This window comes from Lagenorhynchus albirostris, chromosome 9, assembly GCF_949774975.1.
Source record: "Lagenorhynchus albirostris chromosome 9, mLagAlb1.1, whole genome shotgun sequence".
NCBI lineage: Eukaryota > Metazoa > Chordata > Mammalia > Artiodactyla > Delphinidae > Lagenorhynchus > Lagenorhynchus albirostris.
Genome location: NC_083103.1, coordinates 65536676 through 65550361, shown reverse-complemented (window position 1 = coordinate 65550361; position 13686 = coordinate 65536676). Strand labels below are relative to the sequence as shown.

The following is a 13686-nucleotide window of genomic DNA, read 5'->3' as shown; positions in this document are numbered from 1 at the left end:
CACTTAATTCCCAAAGGCTGTCTAACTTTATAGGTTGAGATTTTGTTGATGGTATTTCTGAACTCTTACTTTCTTGGATTATATTTTTAAATATAGTTCTGTGTCATTGTTTTGGTTTTGATTTCAGAGTCTACAGTTATATATATGTATATGACATTACTTGCCTGTCTTCCTTTTCAACCACTTTCTTTTTTTCTGTTGGTATTTAGTGATCATTTTTCTACAATAGTTATTCTCTGTCTCCTGGTAATGCTGATATGAATTATGTATGATTTTATTGGCATTCCTTATTGATCGTACAATTTTGGAGAAGATTCACGTTCAGGTAGCAGACATTACCCTCCAGATCTTGAAATAACTGAATCATCACTTTCTATAAAGTCACGAAGAAGATAATATTCACAGAATACAAAAGAAAGAGGGAAAAGTCTCACTTTATTATCAACATTAATGGAATTCTCTGGAAAGACGCATTAGAGCAGTACTTCTCAGACTTTAATGTGTTTACAAACCACCCAGAGACCTCAATAAAACACAGATTCTGATTCAGTAAGTCTGAGGTTGGATCTAAAATTCTGTCTTCTAACAAGTTCTCATATAAAATTAATGCTATTGGTCCAAGAACCACACTTTGGATGGAAATATACCACATATTAGTCAAAGCCTAATGAAAGGCTTTTCCTTCCTTTCAAGGTCAAATTTTATCACATCTGTAACCAGGGAAGAGAGGAGTGCTCAGCATGCTGTACAGAAAAGAAGAGAGTAGAATAAAGAAGTCTCTTGCCTCATGGTCACCTATCTTTGATAACAAAGGAAAATCTGAAAGCACACCCCACTGAGCTGAATTACCAATGATTAGTAACATAATATCTGTAACAATGTTTTTTCCTTACAGTCTGTTTTATCTGAACTAAGTGTTGACTATAAATATTTTACTTTCGAATAAATTTTCCTCCTATATCTTTATTCTTTAATGTTCAACTTTTTTGTACCCTATCTTATAGCTGATTCTCTTGAAAAAACCCATGACTCAATTTTATCGTCTTATTTTAGTCTGACAGTCTTTCCCGTTGAGCTGAAGATGTTCGTTCATTTATGTTGAATTACATTCTACAGAATTATTTTGTACTCATTATTTGTCCCACGTTTTCTGTTTCTTCCCCTACCCTCTCTTTTTTTTTTTTTTTGCCTGTGAAGACAAGATGCATAATAATGACATTTTACTTCTATTTCTTAATTGAATTGAGCTCTCTACACTAATGGAAAAGAAATGACAAAACAAAATATAGCATAAATAAATTTGAGGTTTAAGAGTTTATTCACACAAAAATTAGCCAGCAACTAAGCCAGCGAGCTATATACCTTGCTTTCAGCAGGAGATAAGTTGCCATGTGGAAAAAAGAAGAAAGCTAGGAAAGGGATGGAATGATTTGTTTGAGAAAAAGAAATTGTAAAATATTTGCACCTAAATGCAGATAAGTGGACAGAAAATAAAAAGATTCGGTTATCATCTTAATAAATAACATTCCAAATTGAATACAATTTAAAAAATAGCACTCTTTGTTGGAAAGGCTGATGTAGTATAAAAGTCTAAACTAAAGATCTAAACTCAATCTTAAAGTGTTTATTTTAACCGAATATATTCCCTCTAAAAGCTTTCAGAGGTAATTTTATTTTAGTGTGGTTGCAGATGGGTTTAAATATATGTTGGAATGGGGTGTGAAATTTGGCTAGGTGTTTTACCTGAAGATTCACTAGGGGTTGGTCAGCTTATAATTCATGTTTCCAGTTAACTACCTAGTGTGTGCACAGTTTGAAGAGCTTGGTAGCTTTTCTTTTATATTATTTGAACTAGTTTTTGCATATTAATAAGCATTTCAAGTCACATATTAGCAGATCAAGCCTAAGTTAGCCAGCACAATAAAAAAAAAAAAATCAAAGGGCAAAAACAAATTCTCCTTAACTTTCTATAGGAACTAATTCCAATAGTGAGGATCCACCTATATGTTTCTGTATGTGTATGTGTGTATTTAAGAGTGAAAAATAAACATAATATAGCATACTAGATGCTCAATAATAATCTTACTAGTATAGAAAGCCTAAAAATCTAAGCACACAAACATTAGTAATTTTAATACATGTTTGATATGGTAGGAGATAAAAATAATTGCTTGGGGTCGTAACCCATAAGGAATGTCCTACCTAGATGAATAAGTGAAGTGAGTGCTAAAGCCTCTATTTGCTCCTGACATCATATGTATTTATCCCCAAAAGTTAGAGCTGGTTTTAACAGGCCATATGGGTGGTGGACAAGAGATAAGTCCTGGGCTCTGAAGAGGGTTGGAGAGCAGATCAGAGACCCCGGCAAATGGCCCAGTGGATAAACTAGAGATTAAATAGTCGGCTCGGCAGAAGTCAGTCGGCTCCTGACTTATTTTGTCCTTGGTTCTGAAGGGAATTAGAAAAGAAATCTCCCCTGGGGCTTCCCTGGTGGCGCAGTGGTTGAGAGTCCGCCTGCCGATGCAGGGGACGCAGGTTCGTGCCCTGGTCCGGGAGGATCCCACGTGCCGCGGAGCGACTGGGCCCGTGGGCCATGGCCGCTGGGCCGGTGCGTCCGGAGCCTGTGCTCCGCAGCGGGAGAGGCCGCAACAGTGAGAGGCCCACGTACCGCAAAAAAAAAAAAAAAAGAAAAAAGAAATCTCCCCTGATATTTAGTAACCACAAGCTCCCTCTCACTTGAGTTGAAACACTGAATTTACAATATGTATATAGCCCACTAAACACAGAGACAAAAATTTAGTTTAAAGTGATTCCAGATTCATGGCATCCTTTGGTGGCCTGGAAGAGGAAAATGAAAATACTCTTTTGGAGGGACACATTTTAATCCTCAAAGTATTCCTATACATGAGGCACCAAAGAGCTCGTATTTTTTAAAAAATGAAACATATCACATGTTAGTAAAAATGTATATTTAAAAAGTATAAAGCAAATGTTTAATATGTCAAAAGAAATAAAGGAGAGTATTAAAATAATGATTAAGAGACAAAGGACAATCAAATTTCTCAAAACACTTTTGAAAAAGAGCCAATAGACCTTCTAGAAGTAAAGGATACAATATCATAAACTTGAGCAGTTTATCGCAGCCATGGAGAGAATAATGAATTGTCAAGTAGAACTGAAATAATTATCCAGAATGCAACACACAGAGACAAAGGCATGGAAAATATGAAAGAAAGGTTGAGGTATGGTGGATGGAGTGAGAGGTTCATGCATTCCTTTACATTAGAGGTTCAAAAAGAGAAAAAGAGAGAGTGAAGGAGATGTAATATTTGAAGAAATAATAGCTCAAATTCAGGGATATCAATGAATCTCAAGCAACATAATAAAAATAAATTCACCCTAGGAAAAATCGTAATTTACTTACAGAAAGGTAAAAGCAGAGACCAACACTTAACATAAAAGTAGTCAAAAAAAAAAAAAAGAGGGGAAGAAACAAAAAGTTGGACAAACAGTACAGGTGATATTGTGGTACGTAATTCAACATCACTGAACTAAATTCTACAGTTCAAAGGAAAAGCCTGTCAGACTGGAATAAGAAAATGAAACAGGGCAATAAGCTGTTTTCAAGAGATTTGCTCAGAACATAAAGGAAAAGACAGGCTGAAAAGTTAAAGAAGGTGAAGAATACAGCAGAGAAATTCTAACCAAAGAAATATTGTTTCAGATAAAATAGACTTTAAGGTAAAAATATTTTCAGACATAGAGTTAATATTCAGTGAAAAAAAGGTTCAATTCATTATTTCTCTGGTTGAAAGGATTAGAATGAACTCCTTTTTTAAGAAGACAGTTTTGATTTTTTTGGTTTCATAAATAGAAATGGAGTTCATTCTGGTGGTCAATATAAACCACTTCTTAGATGTGTGACCTTGAGGAAATATTTAAACTTCTAGAACCTCAGCTTCCTAACTGAAGAAGTAGAATAATGCCACTTAACTCTTGTTTAATAATTACAAATAATTCATCTAAAGCATGTAGCACTGTGCCAGTCACATAGCTCTATTGACGTCAGAATAGTCAAGGAAAAAGCTGTTGGTTTTACATTGTAGTATCTTTACATAAACAGAAAGATTAGGCCTAGAAATTTATTTTGGTTAGAAAAATAATCCTTGGGCTGTCTAATTTAGTTCAAAGATAGCTATTCTCTTATAAAAATCTCACTACCCCAGAGGCTTGTTATATTCCGAAATTTCATTAAAAATAACATTTCCTTTGACATCAACCCAGATAGAATATGTGGAGGAATGTCCATTTTTGCCAAACACAGGATTGATCTGAGATCAAATCAGAACTTTATAGAGATGTGTTCTGTAAACTTTAAAACACTATAAAGTTGTTCAGTTTTATTATCCACTTAATGCCAACTAAGAAAAAGTATTTATTTTTTTTACCTTTATATACTGTTTTTTTAATTAAATTGCTAGGTTTTTTAAAATTTTAATTTTTTAATTTTTAATTCTTATTTATTTTATTTTTGGCTGTGTTGGGTCTTCATTGCTGCGCACAGGCTTTTCTCTGGTCGCGGCGATCAGGGGCTACTCTTGGTTGCGGTGCGCGGGCTTCTCATTGAGGTGGCTTCTCTTGTTGCAAAGCATGGGCTCTAGGCGCACGGGCTCAGTAGTTGTGGCTCGCGGGCTCTAGAGCGCAGGCTCAGTAGTTGTGGTGCACAGGCTTAGTTGCTCTGGATCTTCCTGGACCAGGGCTCGAACCCATGTCTCCTGCATTGGCTGGCAGATTCTTAACCACTGCGCCACCAGGGAAGCCCTGGACAGTTACTATTTTTTAAGAAAGTCTTTTTTTGTAATAGTAAAAAAGCTTGTTTTATATATATGGGTCTTTTTTTTTAACATAAAGATATCTGGAACTAGGCAGTCCATAGAGGGTATGGCAATTTTATAGTCATCATAAGTGTTTAGACCATCAAGTCAACATTTCAGGCACCAGGAAGGAGGAAAGAAGGGGACAGGGATAGAGATGCAACTTTCAACTGAGACAGCTTCCTTCAAGGAACCTTCCAGTTTTCCTAACTACACTTCCATTTATATCACATTAGGCATAACATAGTCACACAACCGAAATAGATGCAATACAGTCTGGGAAATGTCGTATTTTGGCTGGGCACTTTGCTTCCCTGAATAACGTTAATGTTTTTTTACTAAGCAAGAATGAGACCTAAATGTCCATCGACAGATGAATGGATAAAGAAGATGTGGTATACATATACAATGGAATATTACTTAGCCATGAATAATGGCTCAGAATGAAATAATGCCATTTATAACAACATGGGTGGACCTAGAGATTATCATACTAAGTGAAGTAAGCCAGACAAAGACAAATATCATATGATACTGCTTATATGTGGAATCTAAAAAAAAATGATACAAATGAACTTATTTACAAAACAGAAATAGACCCACAGACATAGAAAACAAACTTATGGTTACCAAAGGGGAAGCGGGGGAAGGGATAAATTAGGAGCTTAGGATTAACATATATACACTACTATATATAAAGTAGATAACCAACAAGGACTTACTGTATAACCCAGGGAACTATACTCAATATTTTGTAATAACCTATAAGGGAAAATAATCTGAAAAAGGATCGATATATGTATATGTATAACTGAATCACTGGAAACTAACACAACATTGTAAATCAACTATACTTCAATCAAAAAAAAAGCAAGAAAGAATGGGAGGATGAATATTGAGTGAACGATTTTCAAGTTTCATTGTAGTTAAGAAGGATTTCACACACATACACACACATACATTTGAATATACAATCACAAGTAGAGTAATCAGAGATTCCTTTGAGAGTGTGCTCTGGCTATCTCTATACTAATCAACCTAACCAGGGCAAGAAGAGGAACAGGGTTAATTTCTTTTCTGTTCACATGGTAAGCGTTTCAGGAAATATTTCTGCTGCTATCTTTACCATGGAGAATAATATTATTGAATTTAGACACAATAAAACAAGATATTTTAATTTAGTCCAATATAGTAATAAAATAGATCAAAGCCTTAACTAGTCCTTAGCTAACTATCATGGTCCTATATACATTTCCCTACACTTTAAATGAATGTTTCCCTCAAAATACCTATGCTTTGAAACAGATGTGCTTGTGTTAATATTGACAGTTCATAAACAACACTTCTTGTTCCTTTAAGCTTATCACTATGAGAAACAATGAAATGAGGCCCGAGCCATCACAAAGCCTAGACACTAGATTTATCATGTTTGCCACGTATTATAGAAATTTAATTTAACTCATTTTCATTTTTTCCACCTTTGTCTGCCTTGTCCACAGGCTCTACATTGATGGTCCCTTTGGAAGTCCATTTGAAGACTCACTGAACTATGAGGTTAGCCTCTGCGTGGCTGGAGGCATTGGAGTAACTCCTTTTGCATCAATACTCAACACTCTGCTGTATGTCATTTTGATCCATTATGTTAGTCCAAGTAGAGAACTGTCAATATTTCAGACAGCTCTCTTTCAGTAAGAAGTAATTCCTTCCAGAATTCTTTTACTTATTGTTCAAGGAACTCCATTTACTGACTGATAAGGGGAATAACTGAGTGATTCTCAATACGTGGTCTATGGCTTTCAGCGTGTTCTCTTGTAGAATAACGTCAGTATCACAATTATGCATTCCTCTGTCCTTTTCCTCTGTTAAAGTCATTCCACCAGCCTCTGTTTCTTTACTTTCTCATCAGGGGCAAGTGGCATTACTAACGCATTTAGTCAACAAATATTTTTGAGCACCTATGTGCCGATTCATCTTATAGTTTCTGGTAATACAGCAATGACTAAAGAGAGTCTCTGCCCTTAAAACGTTTACATTCAAATGGGGCAGGAAGAAAATAAACCAGTGAAAAATTCATAAATAACATTATTTCAGAAAATATTAGAACTATGATGAAGAGAATAGAGATTAATGGGATATAGAAATAAAGGGCCCGGGTTATTTTAGAAGTATGGTCAGGGAAAACCTTTCTGAGGAGATGACAAATGAGCACATCATTCCTTGGTCTGTTACTCAGCAAATTTATAACCGACTGAAGAATAAAAATTTCAAAGGTAAGATTGCTTAACCAGGATATACTTATTCAGTTATTTTAGTTCTAGCATTATAAGCAAAAATTAATGGACAGTAATTGTCATGAAACCCACAAACAAAATCTATTCTGTTCACTTTTCAAGAAAATACAATTTGCATTAAAAGTTTGTTTTATGAAGTACTAAAAAAGAAATAATAAGTTGAAGTGATACTTGATATAAATCTGGGACTTTTTGAAGGTTCTTCGAAAAATAACTATATTCCAAACCAGAAATTGTTTCTGAAAACGTTTTGCAAGTTATTTGGACACCTAAAGTTTAAAAAAAGGAAGAATACTTTCTTAACCTCAAGCCTACTTCGTAATTATAAGGAGGAATCCAGACTTGGAATTGTGACTTGCTAGAATGAATTACATAGTAGGTGGTTGTGAAATCTCTTTCTTTAACAATTATTAAGAAGGGGGTAAAAAACGAACTTTCTGGAATGGTTTTGGCTCATTTTGCCTGGAAGCCAGGGCAAGATGACCATTGGAGCCCTGTTGAGTGATAGAATTCACTGAAAATAGAGAACTTTCTTTTCCTGAGATGCAGAGCTGATATTATTTCTAATTCAGGAGTTTAGTTTATTGCCTTCAAATGGAAATGGGTGATATGCATATAATATCCACAAGCATGAACACTTAAATTCATGGAGTATATCATATCTTTGAGTCAGTATATTACATTTTAAATAAATTTGGGAGTTAAAGTAAGTGGTATGTCAGATGCTAGAATGTAAATGACTTTTTTCTATAGGTTGCTTACTAATGAGAAGCAAAATTTCAAGTATATAGGGATTCTTAATTTTTTTGCCATCATAATCACTATCATGTTATTTTAATTTTAAAGGGATGACTGGAAACCATACAGGCTTAGAAGACTGTATTTTATTTGGGTGTGCAGAGACATCCAATCCTTCCGTTGGTTTGCAGACTTACTGTGTGTGTTGTACAACAAGGTAAAATTAGGTTTGTTTTTACTTTTGCAGCTTTCTAAATTTAAAATAAATTATTTTATTTCAAATTGTAAAAGTAATAAGTGCTCGCTATAGAATAAACCAGAAAATATGCAGATAAGTAGTGAGGAGGAAAAAAAATCCCTTAAACTTAAAAAAAAAAAAAGAGGTGACCTCTGTTAATAATTTGGTACACATCTTTTCAGATATTGGTATCTGTGAATTTGTGTGTGTATTTAGAACATGTTTTAACATGGAATGTTTTAACATAGAAATGTATGCGTATGGCTGGTGATGTATGCATATAGGGTACATATGCATGCAAATGTGAATGCATATGAGATTGTGACAGAGGACAGATAGAGGAAAACATCAACAGGCAATTACTATTACACCTTTCATCCTTTGTTCTAGTAGCTCTTTTTTTTTTTTTATAAATTTATTTATTTATTTTTGGCTGCATTGGGTCTTCGTTGCTGCACGCGGTCTTTCTCTAGTTGCAGGGAGCGGGGGCTACTCTTCGTTGCGGTGCGTGGGCTTCTGACTGCGGTGGCTTCTCTTGTTGCAGAGCACGGGCTCTAGGCGCACAGGCCCAGCAGTTGTGGCTCACGGGCTCTAGAGCACAGGCTCGGTAGTTGTGGCGCACGGGCTTAGTTGCTCCGCGGCATGTGGGATCTTCCTGGACCAGGGTTTGAACCCGTGTCCCCTGCATTGGCAGGCGGATTCCCAACCACTGCGCCACCAGGGAAGCCCCTCTAGTAGCTCTTATCTCCACCTTTGATATTCCAAGTTGGATCATCAGCAGACTTTTGGCACAGTGTACAGAATTTCAAAAATCCCAAATTCTAAGTTTTATTCCTTACAGAGATAAAAAGCAGGCATTTTCGTCTATCCTACATGTAATCTGTTACTTATCTATTAATGTATCTATATTTTTTAAGTTATTCAAGTAATACACATATGCATCTTTGCTACAGATTTTTCTAATAATCCACATGAAGCAAAATCCCCACCCAGTCTTTGTAACCAGATGTAACTCACGAGCATCCTATACATTCTACCATACTATTTGTATTGTTCTGTACATTGCTTTCTATAAACTTATTACTATCTAACCAGGCACAAAAGGACAACTGTTGTGTGCTTCCTCTTATATGAGGCACCTAGAGTAGTCTAATTCCTAGTGACAAAAAGTAGAGTGGTGGTTGCCAGGTTTCCAGGAAGGAGAAATGAGGAGTTACTGTTTAATGGACACAGAGCTTCAGATTGGGTAGATGAAGAAGTTCTGAAAATGGATTGGTGGTGATGGTTGCACAACAATGTGAATGTATTTAATGCTAATCAATTGTATACTTAAAAAAACAGTTAAAATGATCAGTCTTATGCTATGTATATTTTACCACAATAAAAAAAAAAGTGCAGATTTCTGGGATTCACCAAGGGCCCGCTAAATCAGTAGAAAAAAAAAAGGGAGAGATGAGAAGCCATTGAATGGATTTGAGCATACTTATATGATTGTAGATCATCTTGAGAGTGTGTGTGAATATACCAAGCTTCGGGGTACTGCAGTTTCTAGAGGGGCAGAAGATGAGTGATAAGTCAGTACAGGAGATTGGTCAGAGTGGCCAGTGAGATAGTAGGAAACCAAGAGGTAGTTCTGTCCTTGAGGAAAGGGAGAAAAATCTTTCAAGAAGAGCATCATCGTGGGTATTTTTTCTAGGTTAATGCCTGAAGCTGGACTTCCTGAGCTGGAGGCTCTGAGGACTTTGGGAATGAATTTAAATTTTTAATATATACTAAAAAAATGTCCCCCAAGGAGGCTAAAATAATTTACATTTCCACCAAAGAATATAAGAGAAATTTATTCCAAACATTATATTACCAATCTTTCAAATTTCTATCTATCTCTTAAACAGTGGCATCTCTAGTTTTCCCTGAATGCTAGTGAGACTGAACTTCTCCCCCTATGCTTATCAACCACTTGTATTACTTCTCGGATTTCCTAATTCTACCTTTGCCTGTTTTTCTAGTTCAAAAAAATTGTTTTGAACTGATAGAGAGCCTATACTTTTTTTAATAAAAGGCTATAATTGGATCCAAGATGTGGAAAGGCACATTTGAATAATAGTTGCTTTATAAGGCAAGTAGCAGGGCAGGAAAGGAGTAAAGGAAAGAAAAAAATATAAATGGCTGGACATTCGAAGTAGTTCAATCTTAAGATTTCTTCTCAAACTTTTTGGTGGATATGCCTTGCCCTTAGGATTCCATGGAGTAAATAATATAAAAGCTTAAAACTAGTGTAAATAATGTGGTGATGATTATCTCTACACACACCTCTGTATACCTGTTTCGATTTTTCACATCAAGGGGATGAACAGTGGTCCTGCAATTGTGCCTCTGAGGAAGATGTTAAAAAGAAGTCTTTTTTTATTTTCTGTGTTTGCAACTGAGTTACCAAGTTCAGTGTGTTTGTGTGTGTGTGTGTGTGTGTGTGTGTTTCTTTAGTAGATACTATTGCTTGTTTTCAATGACAGATAAGTTAAAATGGAGACATTGAAATCATTAAATACATTATTTAAGTCTGCATACTTCTCTCTGGAGGCTGTGGGCATCAAACACGTTATTTTTTTTCTTTTTGTTTAAATTAATTTTTATTGGAGTATGGTTGATTTACAATGTTGTGTTAGTTTCTACTGCACAGCAAAATTAATCGACTATACATATACATATATCCTCTCTTTTTTGGATTTCCTTCCCATTTAGGTCACCACAGTGCATTAAGTAGAGTTCCCTGTGCTATACAGTATGTTCTAATTAGTTAAGAGAAAAACAAATATTGTATATTAACGCATATATGTGGAATCTGGAAAAATGGTATAGATGATCTTACTTCCAAACAGCAGTTATTGATGCAGGAGTTATTGGGGTGATCTCAGAGGAGTATCCTGGTAGACATTTAAGACAAAAGTCAATGCAAGCCATGTGTTTTGTGAGGTGCTATCCATTACTGGCACCTGGAAATTCCTGTTTCCTCACAATTAAAATTCATAAACCCTGATTCAATTCCTGAAGGGCATTAAAATGACTTTAGTGTTTGGGTATAACTTGAGGCAGCTGTGGTATGGAATTTAATGATTATATTATATATAATATATATATACTATATATATTATATATATATATAATATATATATAATATATAATATATATATACTATTATATTATATAATTATGTATATATTATATGTATTATGTATATATTATTATGTATATATACATATACATATTATTATGTATATATATTATGTATATATAATTATGTATATATTATATATATATACTATACTATATATAATATATATTATATATATATACTATATATATTATATATATATACTATTATGATAAGAGAATCATCACTTATCACTTTAAAAGTAAAATGTGTTTTTATTGGGATTTTATAACTTAGAGTTTCCACCTGTCAGAAAATGTATAGTTTTAGATCCAGAAGAAACCTGTAGGATAATGTCATTCAACTCTATCATTGTCCTGATGAAGAAACTGAGGCCTTTATAAGTTGAGTAACTCCCTGGAAATCTCAAGGTTAGACAGTGATGGCAGTAGAAACAAGTCTCTAGCCACCTGCCAGGTGCCCTTACTATTATAAAGGGTGCCAGAGGAGTGATGTAACCTCACTTAATTACCCTCTATTTGAAAAATGACTTATTTTGCATTCCTGAACCTTCTATTTGGAGCCCCAATATATATTCATTAAAAAATTATTACTTTCACACTCTGTAAAAACAGTACTTGAAATCAATTGATCCTTTTTCTGCAATAAGGTCCAGCAAAGCCATACCATCTCCAGCAAACCTACTATGCCCACTGATGCTCAAGAGATAGTTTGGCTGTTGAAGAAGTGCTGGTCTCTTCTAAGCCTTTCCTCAGGTTCTACACATCAGATACTCATCTCTGTTCTCCAGAGCACACCATGGTTATTGTGTTCCTTGCTTCTCTTCTACTTCTTGTTCTTTTTACTTTTTGACTCCTTTTCTTTATCTTTCAGCATCTCCTTATTTCAGGGTGGCGAAAGGAGGCCTTAAGAAGAATAATATTTTTTTAAATGTAGATTTCAGAAGTCAGGATTCAGTCAGAACTAGGCCAGAGTCATTAGCAGATTCATTTTTGCCTTCTGGTAAAAGGAAGCCTATGGGGACAAAACCCTTTTACCCCCTTTGTGGAATTCATTTTTCTTCAGATATTTTTCTTTGTCAGTTTATTTTTCAAGATTTCAAAATGTTTGAGAGCTTTTCCAGACTATTTTATTTTGGCAGGTATATTTGCTGCCTCATACATTTTTATACAAGGGAAACCAGTGCTGAATAGGAAGAAGGTAGGAACTGGAACCAGGTTTTGTTTGTTTTGTTTTTTGTGATTCCTAGCATGCCTATTAAATATCACTTTTTACTTTTAAAAAATCATATTCTTTCTGAGTGAACTTTTTAGTAAAATTTAGAGGCTCTTAGGGAATAAAATAAGAAATAATTGGGGAGGATTTAGGGGAATATTAGTGCAACATTTAGCGTGTTTGATTTTGTATCTATGAAGATAACAGAGAACTAATCCTGTCCACTACCTCCATCATAACTAATTAAACCAGTAGGTGACAGGTTATTAATGTTAGAATCTGCCATGTCTGTGGTACATATATATGTATGTATATATGTACATTTGCTCGTAGATGTTGGCTGTAATAAGACACGATACATCTTAACAAATCGTAGAATCACATATGTTAGGATAGGAGAGAGTCTGTGTATACAGAACAAATTTTAATGTCTATTTACTTTTATGTCCTGTCAGTTTTGGCAAGAGAACAGACCTGACTATGTCAACATCCAGCTGTACCTCAGTCAGACAGATGGGTTACAGGTATGTGTTTGGATGTTATTGTAAATTAAACAAGCCTCTTGAGAATAGAAGATTTACTGTAGGGGCCGTGTGGAAGAAAATTTCTGCAGGTGGTTTGAAGAGATGTTTCCCAGAGGAAAGCCTGTTTTGGAATGTGTCTGGCAAACTCATGGCTTGTCCTTGAAGTCAACCGTATTCTCCCTTTCACAGGGAGCTGGAACAGACCTTTTAGTTCATCTCTCTTCTCTCCACAGTTGCCTCATCTAGAGATGAGGACATAAGCGAATAGTCTTGTGATTATGTTCATCGAGGGGAGGTTTTTTTTTTTTTTTTTCAGTACGTGGGCCTCTCACTGTTGTGGCCTCTCCCGTTGCGGAGCACAGGCTCCGGACACGCAGGCTCAGCGGCCATGGCTCACGGGTCCAGCTGCTCCGCGGCATATGGGATCTTCCCGGACTGGGACACGAACCCGCGTCCCCTGCATCGGCAGGCGGACTCTCAACCACTGCACCACCAGGGAAGCCCCGAGGGGAGGTTTTATGTGGTGAGAGAAGATATGATCATACACAATTAAGCTTGTTTCTCTTCAAGGGAAACTAAATAAAGTAACAGTCATCACGCATTATTTACTTCACTATTAGACGCTGTGCTGAGCATT

The 13686-nt window shown here is 35.5% G+C and overlaps 1 protein-coding gene across 1 annotated transcript in view; it reads left to right on the top strand.

The window, feature by feature from the left end:
- Positions 1–13686, top strand: part of NOX4 (NADPH oxidase 4) — a 148535-nt gene that overhangs the window by 122680 nt on the left and 12169 nt on the right. The window contains exons 14-16 of the mRNA XM_060157883.1: positions 6374–6493; positions 8012–8120; positions 12981–13049. Coding sequence (XP_060013866.1) covers positions 6374–6493; positions 8012–8120; positions 12981–13049 — 298 coding nt within the window. The remainder of the gene's footprint in view (positions 1–6373; positions 6494–8011; positions 8121–12980; positions 13050–13686) is intronic.